The sequence below is a fragment of the Felis catus genome, chromosome X, assembly GCF_018350175.1.
Source record: "Felis catus isolate Fca126 chromosome X, F.catus_Fca126_mat1.0, whole genome shotgun sequence".
NCBI lineage: Eukaryota > Metazoa > Chordata > Mammalia > Carnivora > Felidae > Felis > Felis catus.
The window spans coordinates 97,474,208-97,491,337 of NC_058386.1; the positions used below are offsets into that span (position 1 = coordinate 97,474,208).

The 17,130-nt window shown below is 44.5% G+C and overlaps 1 protein-coding gene across 1 annotated transcript; it reads left to right on the top strand.

Annotated features, from left to right (window-relative positions):
* Positions 1-6,859: 6,859 nt before the first annotated feature.
* Positions 6,860-16,459, top strand: UBE2A (ubiquitin conjugating enzyme E2 A). The gene is made up of 6 exons (XM_004000827.6): positions 6,860-7,108; positions 7,248-7,328; positions 7,744-7,769; positions 13,432-13,521; positions 14,541-14,629; positions 14,906-16,459. Exons 1-6 carry the CDS (start codon positions 7,065-7,067, stop codon positions 15,032-15,034), a joined length of 459 nt encoding a protein of 152 aa, XP_004000876.1. The 5' UTR covers positions 6,860-7,064; the 3' UTR covers positions 15,035-16,459.
* The last annotated feature ends 671 nt before the right edge of the window (positions 16,460-17,130 follow it).

A 17,130-nucleotide genomic window follows, 5' to 3' on the forward strand; every position in this document is an offset into this window, starting at 1 on the left:
GGTACTTCTATAGCGAGAGAAAACAAATTTCCACAAATGTGTTATTGATGAAATTCAAAATATAAAAGTAATTAATTTTTTGTGATACAGGTCTGCTAATGAGAAGAATAGCATTCTTTTATAGAGGGGATAATATTTCACTTAATTAGGGCTCAAAGTGAGTGTTCTCTATCATCAAAATCTCTTGCAATCTCAATACACCTGGTTAAGGTGAGAGTTTTCAGAACCTCATTTTGATTTTGTAATGAAAGTTTACAGCTTTTTTCCAAGAGTCAACAAACTGAAAGCACTTGTTAATAAAAGTCTTACTGAAATAAAACGGTCGCCAATATCCCTCTGTTAATACTTATCTGCAGTGAGATTTTATGTATTTCATCTTTGAAAACAAATTTTAACCCAGATACACACTGCCAAATACTGATACCAAATATCTGATTTCAACTGAACATATTCATATTTTAGAAGGAACTTATAGAATTCAATTGGATTCTTCTCTTGATATTTGCCTTTTTAGCGCGGCATTACGTTACGGAACAATCACTTCCAACTGAAATTTAGGTGGAAGCTCCCGAGATGCACAGTTAAACTGATTTTTAAATATAGAAATTTCCGTTGCGCTTTGCATCAAGTTCCGAAAAACACCACTGGAATTGTAAATTTGGACTCAGAAAATGTATTCATCGCAAATTGGTGAGGGAATTCAAATCCCGATTTTTGTTTTCATTTTTGACAGCGCAGGAAGAGATCAAAGTAAAGGCGTTACTTGTGATTCAAACAATGTTCGTTGTCATTGAAATGACTTTACTGAAATACAAGTTGCACATACAAGCAGGGTTTTGCCTTGTAATTTTAGTCTCAATGCATTAAGTAACATTAAGCCTACAGCAAAAGCTAATTAAAAAAAAAAAACAACCATCCAGTGTTTAATAGTGGTTGCGGGTGGTTCTTCTCATTCAGAAAACGTTCGGTCTCAGCCTTGAGCTCGAAAAAAAAAAAAAAAAAAAAAAAAAAAGGCTGGTTTTTTTTGACTGAGAAAAACTTTACCACTGCTGTTGGTTGGGCTTTGTACATTTCTCCAACGAAGCCTTGTTCTGCTCCGCACGTGTTTGCAACACATCTTAGCAGATTCTACTTCAGGTTGTACCGAATTAGTATTTTCTTGACTTCTTTGAAAACAGTCTCCTCTGAGTCATTCCACACAGACTATCCACACAGGCCGATTCTGCCATCACGTTAACTCTTTGAGTGAAGTGCAGCAACTGAACAGTATGGCCACCTCATTGCCCTGTTCTGTTTTTTTTTTTAATTTTTAAATGTTTATTTATTTTTGAGAGACGGAGCATGAGTGGGGGAGGGGCAGAGAGAGAGAGAGACAGAGAGACAGAATCCGAAGCAGGCTCCAGGCTCCGAGCTGTCAGCACAGAGCCCAATGCGGGGCTCGAACTCACGAACCGCGAGATCAGGACCTGAGCCGAAGTCGGCGCTTAACCGACTGAGCCACCCACGCGCCCCGCCCTGTTTTTTAAATGACTGTTGGTGTTGCTTCCAATGTCCTCAACTCTTCAAGCCAGTATTCTTGCTGGAAAGGCTAACAGTCGTTGCAAAGTTTCCCTGGGCCTATTTCCCTGGCTTCTGCCATCAAACGCGATTTAATTAACTCATCATCAGTAAACAGCTTTCCTAGCTTGGCTAACAAATGAGCCACTCCGAAAAATTACTGTGGTTGCAGCCTCCTTTTCGTTTTTGTGAAGAATTCTGCTATGATGAGATATCCCATTTTAACCTCGCGAATTTTTCTAACCGTTGCTTTCCTGGGAGTTGGGAACATTGCCCTGAGCACTTTTTTTGGTAATGTCGTCGCTTAGCGGATTGTTTCAGCAATGCTACGGTGTCATTGTGGAATAAGCACAGCGCTTTGACATCAAATGTGATAACCAAGTAATCTCCATTCCCCTGTGCCTTAAAAAGCATGACATTCCAAACCCACTTTTCTTTTTTGGACATGAGAGGTAGGCACTTGCAATAAAAATAAAAAAAAAATGCCTTAATATGGTGGTACACGTGGCCTTCAAAATGCTGTCGAGTTACAGCTGCATTACCGCAGTTTGTGGTACACCCAGCAACGGTGTGATGACAGCGCCACGTACAGTCTCTGTCACAGCTACTCAGCTCTGCTGTTGGAGCGCAAAAGCAGCCACAGACAATACAGGAATGAAACAGCATGGCTGCGTCCCGACGAAACTTTATTTACGGACATTGATCATTTGAATTTCATATCCTGTGTCGTGAAATATTATTACATATCCTCCTTTTGATTCTTGCAGCCATTTAAAAATATAGAAAGTCACTTTTAGCTTGCAGGCCCTAGGAGAAAGATGGCAGGGTGCATTTGGTTGGGGTTTGCTGGTGGATGTGGCCAGTTTGATTGAATTCCTACACCCGACGTTGCAGCCATGTATGTTAGTTTCCTATTGCTGTCGTAATGAAGTACCGCAAACTTAATGGCTTAAGACAACATAAATGTACTACCTTCTGGCTCTGGAGATCAGAAGCCCAAAATCAACCTCACTGGTCTAAAGTCAAGAGGTCAGCAGGGCTGGTGGCTCCTAGCAGCTCCAGGGGAAAACCCGTTTTTGCCTCTTCCGGCTTCTAGAAGCTACCGCCATCCCTTGGCTCCTTGGCCCGTGGCTGTATCACTCCAATCTCGGCTTCCAGGTCACGTGGCCTTCTCTCTGAATTCAGACTTTCTTCCCTCTTATAAGGACTCATGTGATTACATCAGGCCCACTGGTTTTATCCTGGATCATCTCCCCATCTCAAGATTCTTAATTTAACCACATCTGCGAAGTCCCTAATGCCATAATAAGGTAATATATCTATAAATTCCAGAGATGAGGACGAGACCATCTTGGGGAGGGGGTGCATTCTTCAGCCCGGCAAGCCACGCCTTTATTTTTGATTCTGCAACTTAGCAGGTAGTGAAGTTTTATGTTCATGGCCCTAATTTCCTCACTTCTCTAAACATCACTACTTCTCTCTCCTCTCTCTCCCTCTCTCTTTCTCTCCTTATGTCCTAGAGGCTATCGATGGACAGCGGACTATTACTTTTACTGCCAAGAGCACGCACTGTGACAACTGTTGTTTCCTATAAGCAATTCTCTTGACTTGTCTTCTGAGGTTATTGGAGTCAAGATGGACTTTTTAAAAATATTTTTAAAATATTTTTTGAAGATTTGTTTATTTTTGAGAGAGAGAGAGAGAGAGCACAAGCAGGGAAGGAGCAGAGAGAGAGAGAGAGAGAGAGAGAGAGAGAGAGAGGGACAGAAGATCTGAAGTGGGCTCTATGCTAACAGGAATGAGCCTGATGTGGGCCTCGAACTCATGAACCGTGAGATCATGACCTGAGCCGAAGTCGGACGCTTAACTGACTGAGCCGCCCAGGCGCCCCTGTTTGTACTAAATTTTAGCAATAGAAGTGGGAACTATAAGAAAATAAAATTCCTTGCCTTCACTGGCTAACAGGAGTACAAACTCAGAGCCTCATAAGGCAGGAAATGATAGTTTATTCAGTGTCTCTCTCCAACCCAAAATAGTTCAGGAAAATCACAATCCAGTCTGCATTTTGAAGGCTTCATGAATGCAATTCCACAATTTCCGTAGTTATATATTCCCATATTTCACAGTCCTCCCTTTCAGGAAAATTCTCAGATCCTTGCCTATGGATGGTTTGGAACTTTTTATCTTTCCTGCAGCTGCATTGCTAACATGCTTTTCTTTGCACTGAAAAAGACTTCTATTTCTTGACCCCTGCTTTTGGGGAGGGGAGTGATGCTTGGCTGTGAAGAGGGTTATTTCTTCAAGATGTCAAGGTGAAAAGGGGGTGGAAGGAATGTTTGGCCAACTATGCTATAGCTAGTATGTTCTACCCTGATAATCATCTGTGCTAGAGAGCAATCTTCTGTGTTGCTGATTGCTATGCTCCTGATGAGGAACGCGAGGGCACAGTATTTCTGCAATGCAATTCCACAGTGCAGTCAGGGCGTGCTCTCCCCGTACCCTGCTGCCACGGGGCTCCCAAACTGCTTTGGTTCATGTCCCTGAGTTTTCTTGATTAGGTAGTCAAAGAGCTACTCATCAGCTAGAGCAAAGGAGTTTCAGAAAATAAACAGGCCTCCAACAAAGTCGGATACATCTCTGGCCTTCAGTGAATTTCAGACATTGACATCCAGCGGCAGGAGCTTCCCAGTCTCCTTCCTGCTCTCCAGTACGTGATAGCAGCTTCTCAGCACCTATGAAAGCTATACCTCTAAAACCTGTCAAAGCTGCCTATCAAGCCTAAAGCCCTCATCCTTGCATTTGAGGGCATTTAATCAACTCGGTCACCCCCACTTTTCCAGGCAGACGTCTCGGCATGGCATTCCCCATTAGCCCTGCTAACCTGCCCAATATCCCCAGAACATGATTGAGCCCCATGTCTTTTTTTCTGCTGTTGTTCTCATAGAAAGTGCTTGACTCCTCTCCAAGCCGTGCTGTTGCTTGTTTTGAAAGAAAATTGAAACTGACCCATTCCAGGAAGCTCATTCTAACTCCACCAGACTGAGGACTCCCCCCACCCCCCACCCCACCCCGTGTGGCCCCTCAGCATTGATAGATTCACATGCTTCTGCTGTGTATCTTGTGGCCGCTCTAGCAGGCAGAATTCGAAGATTCCTGGCCACTGATGTACACCTACCTTCTTCCAGTTATTCAATCAAACACTAATCTAGGTTCTGCTGTAAGGGCATTTTGCAGCTGTTGCAGTTAAGGTCCCAAATCAGATGATATTAAGATAAGGAGATTCCCCCATGGTGGGCCTGACCCAATTAGATAAGCCCATAATGTGAACGGGGCTCTTCCTGAAGAAAGAGTCAGAGCTTGAGAGGGATTTAATGGGAGACAAGTTGTCTGTTGCTCGCTTGAAAATGGAGTAGGCCATGTGGCAAGGGATATGGGTGACCTCTAGGAGCTGAGAATGGTAGGCGGCTGGCAGCCCGTGAGCAAATGGGGGCCTCAGTCCTACAACCCCAAGGAACTGAACTTGGCCAACAGCTTGGGATAATTTGTTGGGTAGCAATAGAAAACTAACGCACTCGCTTTTGTAGATTACATATGCGTGTATTAGACTGCAAGCTACTACCCGAGAGGAAATTTTCAAGTTATTTTTGTACCTACTTCCCACCACACTCACTATGCAATGCTTTTAGGGACACTTGCGTTAACTCCTGATGGGTTGGAGTCGGTGGGAGATATAAATCCTTGTCCGTGACTGCAGCAGCTAGAATCACTAGCATTCCCAAGCATCCCCCGCCTCCCACCTTAGTAACAAATTTCTGCACATCTGACATCTTGTGGATATCATGGCTCGATGTCTCACCAGTCCCATGAACTCAAGAAGTCCCCAAACTTTCTCTCCCCAAACTGCCCCTCCCCACTGTGTTCCCCAATTCTGTTCATGGCACCTTCAAACCCCCAGTTATCTTGGGGCTTAAAACTCCAACCATTGTTGACTCCTTCCTGTCTCTTGCCTCCAGGTTCAATCCGTTGCCAAGTCCTCTCCAGTCATCCCCTCCTCTCCATTTTTGTGGTCACTGCCTAGTGCTGTATTTCTCACCTCGACTACTTCCAATGTCTCCTAGCTGCTCTCCTGGGACCAGTCTCTGGCTAGCTCGGTTCTAATTATGTTCAGCCACCTTCCAAAGAACCCATTAGGTTGGCGTTCGAGGCTGTCTACGATTGAACCCAAACTTACCTTTCTTATATTTTCACAAATTCGTAAATGAGTGTTCTGCTGACCTTGTAAGTTACTTTGGGTTGACGTTAACAAATTATTCTTTAAAACTGTTATTGCTTTTGCAGGTTCCACATACTAACCTGTGACTCTTCTCTGCAACCTGCAGCTTTTTCACGTGCGTCTTACCGTTACTTTTACTTCAGACTCTCTGCCCTTCCAATTCTCCGCAGTCGGATATTCTCATACCTTGGACTCTTCTGAATATATAGTAGCCGCTTGGCTTGTTGACGTGCCAAGGGGAAATGTGGTTCCAGAGCCAAATTGTGAGTGCCCAGAGCTAAAACCTCATTCTGCTTGCCTTAAGCTCTCATTCCCTCCCCCAGGACACACGCCACCATTTTATTCTGCTTTGGGGGTGATCACGGGCCTAAACATTGGGACCGGAATGCCTCACATTCGTCTCATAGACAAGGGACCCACAGCTCCCTTTCCTAGTCGGGGCCGGTTTATCCTTTTGCTTTGCAGTGGTTTTAACCAGTCACACAGCCTCCTCCCCCCCCCTCCTTCTCCCGTGTGCACAGGGGGTCTACACCCTAGATTTCCCGCTTTTCAAGAACTAGATTTGCCTCCGTCCACTCTGTCCTCCTCTGTACTTAGGGACTTCCACCCTTCTCGCTACCCGCCCGGCAGCCACAGGGCGTACAGTAGTGTAAGAAGTGATCTCTTAAAAAAAAAAAAGAGAAAGAAAGAAAGAAAGAAAGAAAGAAAGAAAGAAAGAAAGAAAGAAAGAAAGAAAGAAAGAAAGAAAGAAAGAAAGAAAAGGGGGGGGGACAGAAAAAAAGCTTCCCGGGGTTCGTTTCAGCCCGGGCAGGTGGAGACGGACCCCACTGCACCACGAATTCCTAGTGAATTACGGGCTTGCGCGCGGCCCGTAGCCTGCCTCTCACCCCGGCACGAGCCGAGCAGGGCGCTCCCCGCCTCCCGCTGGGGTTTAATGACCTAAGCAACTTTCCTTGCCACCCCCCTCCCCGCCCGGTGTTGGTACGGCCTGTCCGGCGTTCGGCGTTCCACACCCCCCCTCTCCTTCCAGGTTGGTTCAGCCCCCGTCTACTCTGGGGTGGTGCTTAGCCGGCGCCAGACCGACCCTCGACTTCGGAGGGGCAGCGCCGTTCCTCTGGGCGCTTCCTCGGCGGCCGCTTCGGCTCCTTCGGCCTCGTCGGCCTCTTCAGCCTCCTCAGCCTCCGCCGGGACCCGAGACGTCGGTGTATGCCCCACCCCTGACCCCGCTAGAGATATGTCCACCCCGGCTCGGCGGCGCCTCATGCGGGACTTCAAGAGGTAAAGCACAGGGAGCGCCGAGGCCGGGGGCTGCCAGGCGGGGCACAGGGCGGGTCCCGAGGCGGGCTGGCTGCGGTAGGGGGCAGCCCGGAGCGGACGCGGGGGCCGGATTGCGGAGCCCCTGTCTGTTTCCCTGAAGGTTGCAGGAGGATCCTCCGGCTGGAGTCAGCGGGGCTCCGTCCGAGAACAACATAATGGTTTGGAACGCGGTCATTTTCGGGTGAGTCTGCGTTCCGGATGGTGGCGAGAGGCGGGGGACGCGGGCCGGCCCAGCCTGCCCTCGGGGACCGGCCCCCCTCGCGAGGGCGGAAGGGGAGAGGGAAAATGTTCGGGTCCGGCTGGGCCTAGGCGCCTCCCCGGAGCCTGTGCCTCGATTAGCTCCGTTCCCGCTGCCAGGGGAACCGTTTGGGGTTCTGAGGGGGGCGGAGCGGGGAGTGGTGGCGGTCAGGCGCGGCGGCCTGCGCCGGGCGTCGGAGCCCGAAACATGGATCTGGACTGGCTTTTCTGACCCAGGAAGCAGCGGTTTACCAGAGGTTCACTTGGCAGAGCTTGGAATAGCCATCTCTTAAGATGAGCCTCTTAAGGGAGAAGGGAGCCCCTTAAGCGGGAACTGACGGTTTTTCTCTGTGTTGCAGGCCCGAAGGGACCCCGTTTGAGGATGGTAAGAGAGTTTCTTTACCCACCTTTCAGGAGCCTGGTCGTCTCTGGGGGAAAGGGGTCCCGGTCATCCCGAAGTGCCTCCTACTTAGGAACCCGCTTCTCCCTAGCCTCTGCCTGCTAAAGGCTTGACTGGAATCCAATAAGTGGCCGGTGGTTCTGACCATTGTCCGCTTGACTAGAACTGCACCTTTTTCCTTGCTTGTTTCTTTAAAAAAAAAAAAAAAAAAATCTGGGTAAGGCAGCCGCTTTTTGAAAGGAGCTTCATAGCACCGATGTTAAGGATTTTTGATGTCTGGGCTGTGATCCTGTTAAATTCAGCTCCCTCCCAAGATACTGAGTTAGTATCAACCCAGCGACTTGCTGATAGACTCAGAGACCCCAGGGACCGCCTAGTTCAGAATTCTACCACAAGGGCAGGAACTGTGTTCAGCAGGTGCTTAATTCGTGTTGGCCGGATGTTGGAGGGGTGCAAGAATCCCTTGCCCAGAACTGTCGGGTGTCTACCGTGGTCTTTCATGGCCAGTTTGAGTATAACATTGTTTCTCGTTTTAAAATGAGTTTTCAGTGTGCTTTTATCAAGACTTTACGGTGAGTAGTCTCCAAGCAGCTTCACAATTGAGGGTATCCTCAATGTCCAGCCTACTTGAAGGCACCATGTGTACCTATAGGTACTGGAGTTTTTATGGATTCAGGTTTGACTTTTAAAAACACTTGAGTTGCTTTTTAAGGATTTAAAAAAAAAAATTTCTCTTTTGAGATAATTATAGATTCATGTGCAGTTGTAATTAATAATAATACTCCAGAGAGACCTTGTCTACCCTTCACCCATTCCTCCACCCCTCTGGTAACATCTTGAATGACTATCCTACAATATCACAACCGGGAAATTGACACCGATAAGAGTTTTATGTGCATCCAGTTGTGTGCGTGTATGTATGTGTGGTTTTCTTCTGAAAGCTTAAAACATTTAACACATGATTAAAAGTATTTGAACTACCGATCGACATCTTTAATACTTGAGGTATTCAGAAAACAGAAGAATCTTTGTTATTTTTTGCAATGACCATCTCTACTCATTTAGCAGTTGCCACACACACACACACACACGCACATAACCCCGTTTGAAAGTAGTAACAAAAATATTACTGCAAACTACTAAGTATATACTTCTGTTACTGAACTGGATTGCCTTTTGATGCTACCAGCCTACAAGACGTTGTGAGATGGGGCAACATTGGCCAGGTTTATACTTTGCCCGAAATACTCAGGTTTCCTGAGGAGACTGTGGACAGTCGCCTGAATACTTCCTCCACCCCCTGAGTGTAAATATCACTGCTCCTCAGTGTCGCAAGAAAAAGAAATGACAGCAAGAGTGAGTGATTCTGAAGGCACGCTCCTTGGGTGCAGTAGATCATTTGAACACATCCATACATAGCAAGAGCTAGCTAGACTTCATTTTCCTCTACTAGACTGGTGCTAGTTCTTTGTACCTGGGCACTGTGTGCAGATTAACTGTGTCTTTGCTTTAGCTCCAGCAGACTTTGTTTTCATCGGCTTTCTCCCCCCCCCCCCCCCCCCCGATTTTCCTCCAACAGCTTCATGCTGGGCACAGCTTTATTAATAGTACATCACTTTGCCGGAGGACTGGCTACTTAAATATTTCAAGGGTGCTTCACTTGTTTTAAGTGGTATGAAATGAGAAGGTACTTAAGGAATCCATTATCTACCTGAATCTTCCCCGTTGATATCACTTGTTCTATTTTTGATGATGTGCCTATCCATACTGGCATTACGGAAAGGAATTACTCCAGCTAAATAACAATACCCTTCTCTGATTCATTCTGTCGAGCAGTCTGCTATCCGTGGTTGCTTCCTTGGGTGTCTAGAACACTGACTGTGGGGACAAAACATATTTTGACCATATTTTAATACGCTTTGTTTGCAATGAGGGAATTTACTAGAAAAGACTGATGAAGGACGAGTGTCATAATTGGTTGTGAGGTTTCCGATGTAGTATATAAATCAACAGCTCCAAAACTACTTTTGCTGCTTCCTTGTAAACGCTTTGTGGTGGAAATTTCTGAAACAGCCAGGCCCTACTTAAAGAGATGAAGACTTAAGAAAAGGAACCCTTCAAGGTATTTGGATTTAACTTCACACACTTAAAGTAAGAGGAAGATGTTCCCAAGAACTTACCTTGCTACCAAACAAAACACTGGGGGGCAATGCTTCCTCATCAGAATATCGTAGTATGTATGCTGAATTCAAAGACTATGGAAAAAAGTATTCTCCTTTGCATCATCTAAAAATTATTAATAGACACAGTAAGATACTAGTATTTGCTTTTCATATAGGTGTATTCTTAAGAATTTGGGTGTAAGTCTTTTAAAAATGAATCACTTAAAATTCACCGAGGGTGTTCTTAAGGTAAATACATCCTATGATGAAGAGGTATTATGGTAAAAATCAGAATTTCCAGTTCAAAACAAAACGAAACAGAAGCATGTACTTTGTTTTCTCCTCCGGGGTCACAAACTGGTGGCCAAATGGCAGAAAACACCTGCCGAGGTGTTTCCTTTGGCCAACATGGTATTTCCAAAAATTTGAGTTTGTAAATGTCTTTAGCAGAACATACACTCTCTAGTTGAACGATATCACTCCTCATTGCCCTACACCAGCCATTTAATACATATAATTTCCCAGCCCCTATGTATAGACGGATTAACTGATACTTTCCGTACAACGTTTTGTCCTCCTCGGGAAGATGAACACGATCAGTACCGATTGTGTACAGTGGTGAGGCTTAAGTTTTCAGTTAATTTAAAGCCTAATCTAAATATCCAGAGGATAAGAGCACTAGTCTCAATTGCATAACGTTCTAAGATTTTAAATTTCCTTAACGTTTGTTTCGGATCTCCGAAATGGCATTGAGGGTTGTATTAAAGAGATTCTGATTGTTTAATGTGGCTAAAAGTATAAGATTTGGGGGTAAGTCCTAATTTATATTCCAGTACACATAAGCAGGTGGCTTCACTACTCAAGATACTAAATGAGCTGTTTTAAAAGACTTGATTAACTTCTTTGGTGGCTAGCTAGGTAACCACCTTGTTGAACTTCTGGGCGAGCATTAGACAGAAAATTCAAGTCAAGAACCTTTTGAGAAAGTTTGAGAGCCACCAACATACATACTCACCTTGAATTCAGCTGTGAGCGTTTGGTGTAGGTCAGAAAGTAAGTACTGTTTAGGATTTGAATTCATTACTTGTATATTTCTTACTGATGGTGAAGTTTGGATTTTTGGTTCTTGCCTCCTTCAGTTGAGCGTTTGCAATTTTTATAGCTACGGTATGTATGGAGCACTTACTTTGTGTTACTGTGCGTATTTTCCCCTCCTTTAAACCTCACAACAATGTTGTCTGCTTGTTACTGTTCTTGATCCCATTTTACAGATGAGGAAATTGAGCTTTAGTCGAGTTGAGTGGCTTTCCCAACTAGTAAGTAGCAAAGCAAGGAACTGAGCCCCCGTCTTGGTGCAAAGATGCTGTTTTCCCCACTATGCTCTACCGTTTCCACGCACGCCCGCCTTATGCGTTGCTTTACCACTTTTAGGCTATCCTCTTGAATCTAAAGTACCTGGGAGCTCTGTGTGCTATTAAATCCACCCAATTTTAGAGCAATTCCTTGATGGTAAATCTCTTCTTACCTATAATCTAATCAGATTTCAACATCGAGCCAATGTGTTTATACTTGAGATACCTAAGGAAGCTCGAAGTTTTGGACTAACACTCATTCCCACTTTCTCCTGCGTATTTTATTTTTTTTCTAAAATTTTTTTTTCAACGTTTTATTTTATTTTTGGGACAGAGAGAGACAGAGCATGAACGGGGGAGGGGCAGAGAGAGAGGGAGACACAGAATCAGAAACAGGCTCCAGGCCCTGAGCCATCAGCCCAGAGCCTGACGCGGGGCTCGAACTCCCGGACCGCGAGATCGTGACCTGGCTGAAGTCGGACGCTTAACCGACTGCGCCACCCAGGCACCCCGGTCTCCTGCGTGTTTTAATATGAGTAGTACTGACAAGGAAGAACCGCTATTTTTTTCCCTCAAAAATAGGAAGATTTATGACCAGGTGGTAGGTTAATAAAGTAAAGTAGGTTCGGATGGAGTATAGCATGTTTGTCCATTGCAACATATTTTACTTTTTGCTCTTAGTTATAATGCATAGTATCTTCAGGTCTGGCTTTGCACACAGCTTAGGGAGTAACAGTAGTTTGGGGGAATAGGTCTATGTTACATTTTAAATTATTCTGAAACTTCGGGAGACATGTTCATACTAAGGGCAGCTTTGTTACCAAATTGTTTCCTAGCAGTGTGCTGGTAGAGAACAAACTTTGGTATTGTTACATGTAACAGATCTAGCAACAGAAGGTAGTCTTTTCTTTTTTCTTAAGCAGTGGATAAACCTATTCACGGAAGGAGGAAATAAATTGCCAACTCTAAAGGAACCGTTAGCAGAGTATACTCCACGTGTACTCCACGTGAAGGGTGGTCTGTGGTATCAGAATAAATGTATCCAATGGACCAGAGTAATACAGTAGAACATCCATCACCTTAGGCCAGACAGTAACTGATTCCTTAAGATAACCTGAAGAGATTTCAGTCAGGAAAAAACAATCGCCCAATTGTTTCCTTGAATTTATTAAACCCAATTTAAAGACTGTTTGGGAGGAAATAGTCTCCCCCAATCACAACATCCTATGATTCTTGAATGAGATCCAGTTTGTTCATTCCCTATAAATAAGTCTATAGTATACTTTAGGGCCCCCTGCTACCTTCGTTGACGGCGTAGTCAAGGGAAATAAATTCATTTCACTAGTGGCCTAAACAAACAACATTAGAAAGGTAAATTTGCTGGAGACGTGAATGCAATCTAATGTGATTTTTTAATTATTTCTGCCATTAATTCCCTCTATTAGTGTGAATAATTGAGTTGATTTTATAGTGAAGTACCTCGTGAGTCATCCTTAAGGACTTTTGAGAGAGATTGTGAAGTTTTTCCTGGCTTGCGTTCAATTATGTTTTCATTATAGTGTTGCTATTATACGAAAAGGAGCCAGTGAACACTTGTATACTTATTCCCTTCCATGTTAAAAAATAATTTGGTTATCGATTTGTATTTCTAGCATGGATCCTGGAACCTCTGTACTCCGTTCTTTTCTAGTCCATTTCCAAGTCACCGGAGAGTTCAAGATGGAGGCCGGTTAAAACAGGCCTTTGAGGCCTTTCAGCCATCTAAGGGAAGAAGGCCAAATTTTGGCTCTTGTTTCTGGTCATTTTGAGGATGTCTTCAAAATGTACAGTGGCTAAAGTCATCCTGCAGGCCATAATTTTGCGTTTAAGATGGCTGTGTTTAAGTTCGGGGGAGAATGATGGCAAAACAAAACAAAACAAAATCCCCTTTGGGCGGTGGTTCCTACCCTATCTATTTTTAGAGCAGTTTCTGGAGCTCTTGCCTTCCCCCCTACCTGGCCTCTCTTTCCTCTCTGCAATATGCCTTTGCATTATTTCATTTAATACTGGAAAAAATGCCACGTAGCATTAAAAGAAAGTGCTACTGAACAAAGTGATAAATCTGTTTCTTAAACCTTTCTTTTCCAACTACAGGAACATTCAAGCTTACAATAGAATTCACTGAAGAGTATCCAAATAAGCCACCTACGGTTAGATTTGTCTCTAAGATGTTCCATCCAAATGGCAAGTAGCACTCTTAATGCAACATTTTAAACGGGTACACTGTTAATTATGGAGGTGTCTCACGTTTCCTACTTATCGGTCTATAGTACCTGGGCATTTGTTTAGGCATCTTGCTGTTTCCTGAAAACTGAACTCGTCCGTGAGGGTCTGTTGCTGTCTTGATCTCTAGTCACAGAACTGAAGCAGTGAAGGCACTTTGCCTTTGCTTGGAGCCTGCAAGCCGCCTGGTGCTGATGATCTTTGTCATTCACTTATTGCACAAAAATAAGGATGCTCTTGATGTTTCCTTTTAATGTCAGGCTGGGATTGGGGTAGTCTTGTGGCGTGGTTATTTTCACGTTAGAACAGTTTATTTATTTAGAACAACAGTTTTCAAATTTAGATGCAGATCAAAATTACCGTGGAACGTTTTCAAAAATACAGATGCCTTGGCCCCACTCCAGAGCCAGTGAGTATCAGATTCTGTGGCTGAGGGGCTACAGTGTATCGGAAGAGCAGCACAGGTGATCCCTAACTTACCTTCTGCCTTTTTTTTTTTTTCCCTTTCTCTCCTCGTAGTAAGCCTCAGAACAGCTTGCTTTTTATTCAGGTTAGTAAAGTATTTTCTAGGATATCAGATATTCTTATCTTCATGTCAAAAATGAGACTTTGCGAACTCTGCGCTATCTGTCGTTATTTCAGATAAGAGACCGAGTTTACACATTTCGTGGAATAAATTTCCCACAAATCGGGATGCCTAGGGACCCTGCCGGAAAAACGTGTGTGATATCCTGGATAATACGGCAGTCTTTTCAGAAGAAAGCGCGCAAAGTAGCTTCTAGTTTTATACCAATTCTATTTGACATTCTCGGATTATTTCACTAGCAGTGATGAGGACTCTTTTTAGGGAGCTGAGTGAGAAGCGGCTTAGGAGTCTTTTTAAGCCTCACGAGCAAAGTATTCTTGACTGTGCTTGTCTTGACTATGTTACAATATTAACGGGTTTTATTGTGTTTAACGTACCGCTTCTATGCTCTCAGTCTATGCAGATGGTAGTATATGTCTGGACATACTGCAGAACCGTTGGAGTCCAACCTATGACGTGTCTTCCATTTTAACATCCATACAGGTGATTGTTCTTTGATGTGACCACCTATGGCCTTTGCTGTGTGTATATCAGCGCTCGAATTGTTTCTGACAGTCCTACCTTAAGGCAAAGGGCGGGTCATTAAGACCCAAGCGCCCCGAAATCACGTATTTGCCTAGCGAGCAGCGCGTTGATGGTACTCTAGGTTAGGATGCTGAGAGAGCAAATGTAGTCGTTACTTAGGGCAGTTCAGCGGATTGTTTGGAATATATACTTCTCTGCATCGAGGGACTGACCTGTTACAAATTGTTTCTATAGTCTCTATTGGATGAACCCAATCCCAACAGCCCAGCAAACAGCCAGGCTGCTCAGCTGTACCAGGAGAACAAGCGGGAATATGAAAAACGTGTCTCTGCGATAGTAGAACAGAGCTGGCGTGATTGTTGACCCGGGTGCGGCGAAAGAAGAGGCCGGTCAAGAGAAAAATCTATATTGATGTGTTTGTCACCTCCCTATTCTTCAGTGTCATTACATTTACTTTATTAAAAGCAAAATAGCTGTTGTGCTGTTTCCATCTTCCCTTGCCAAGCTTTTCCTACCCCTTCTCCCCTCTCCTTGAACATCAGAAAACACCCTCTAGGAGATCAAATGTACTGTACCTGGGTTACGTGCAAAATTGACTAATGCTCAACTCCTTTTCTGTTGTGTCTCATCTCCAGTTTTAGGGCAGGATTGTGCTACTGTGCTTTACACTGAGCTTTTAAAGTGAACCGTTACACAAGTGGTGCTTGCGCACAGCTCGATGACCAGGATGTTATTTTTAACAAAACGACTGCTGAAGTGTTTCATCCTGGCCGGCCCTTCACTCGTGTTGGATTTAGACGTGAATGTTTGCAATATGGCCTATGGAAAACGGGGGAACAGATCCATGTAAACCCCCATTTTGAAAGAGCAGTGGAGGCCCCAAACGCTAGGATGGTAAGGTCCAACCGGTACGAATTACAAGATGGTCTTTACCGGTAGGAAGGGAACGGTCAGTGAAAGGGCTCCGCCACAGGCGTGCAGCGATCGCCGTAACTGACACGTCCTCTCCTTGCGGGATGCTCGCCGGGCTCAGCCATGCTGAGTTTCAGCAGGCCGAGGTCGTCTTCTGGGTTTTTGCTTTTTGAAGAGGTGTGGGAGCAGAGGAATGGAAACAATCATTAGTTTGAAGCTAGGGAACGTTGGAGATCCTTGAATCTTTTTAAAGGAGAAGTGCTACCCTAGATAGACTTCTAATCCCCCATCATTTTTTAGAGTTTTAATTAGCCCAAGGAAGGGAGCCTGTCTGTGGCAAACTGTTTTTCCACTCGACTCCTGAGTTCATGCTGCATGCTTTTAGTTTCTTCTTCCCTTTCAGTATTATGAGAACCTTAACGTTCTTTCTGTGGATATTTATACTTTAGATAGACAGTACGTTTCAGCAGCAGCGTGGGACAAGGCTTGTACATGTTTCGTCTAATGTTCCATCGTCCCCTTTTGTGCATTTGTCACTCTTCTAAATCAAACTTTGCACAAGTAACCCATGTAAAAAAATGTACATTTTTCAAAACTTGTAAATAAAAATAACCTTAAAATTTTGTAGTCAAGGTATAATTATATTTTAGCTCACTATGAACTTTTAGTATTAACTTATTGGAATCTCACAGCTACTCACTTTCCCCCTTGAAATAAACATGGTGAAAGCAAAATCACAACACTGCGAGAGGAACAAGAGGAGTAGATCTTGTTGGAGAGGACCTTCTTTCTTGTCATAAGTGTTAATGCTCTGTTCTTTTTTTAACGTTTTAACAAGAATGTAAAACTGTTAAATAAAACGAAGTTCCTTCAGCATACAGTATGGTCAATCAAGCGAATGAAGCGGGGTCGGGGGCGTCGACGCACCTGGGTGTTTCCGGCACCCTCCCCTACCGAGACCTAACTTGTCGATCCTGACATTCCACCCCTTTCAAAAGCCCTGGCTTGTAACAAATAGCACAAACTACTCTAGAGCGGTACTTTAACCCCCGCATGAAGTTGGGGCGTACAGGTAGCCTCAGTCTGCCCTTGTTTAAACAAAACCGCTCTCTCCCAAGGAGCAGCCTAGCTCGCGCTAAAGACGCCAGAGCAGTGACTTCCTAGAAACTCTCCTCTCTCGTTCGGGGTAGGGGCGAGATGACATTAAACGGTCTTTACGGTGTGTGTACTCACTCAGCCTTTAAGACGCGGCACTTAGAGGGGCCTCCGTGGCAGAGAGCGTTCAACACGTCAGAGGCGGCAGCATCCTTACATGTGCTCACGATTTTCCCTTAAGTCCATTTCTGCTTTGAAGTAGAGCCACGTTACATTGCTCTTTATTTGGTAGATTAGTTTGACATTAACTTTTTCACCCTACCGTGGCTGGGTACCTTAAATATTGACACTGTTCGTCACACTTGAAAAAATTAAGGTGAGACGCGGAGTGCGCAGATTTAATTTGTTTTCTTTTCACACACCTCCTGAGAAACCCTATGCCCAATTTGTTT

Excerpts from the sequence above, each read along its gene's own strand:
- UBE2A (XM_004000827.6), top strand. The coding sequence starts at position 7,065 with ATGTCCACCCCGGCTCGGCGGCGCCTCATGCGGGACTTCAAGAG. Across the intron at positions 7,109-7,247 it reads CTCATGCGGGACTTCAAGAG|GTTGCAGGAGGATCCTCCGG; the intron begins GTAAAGCACAGG and ends GTTTCCCTGAAG. Across the intron at positions 14,630-14,905 it reads CCATTTTAACATCCATACAG|TCTCTATTGGATGAACCCAA; the intron begins GTGATTGTTCTT and ends TTGTTTCTATAG.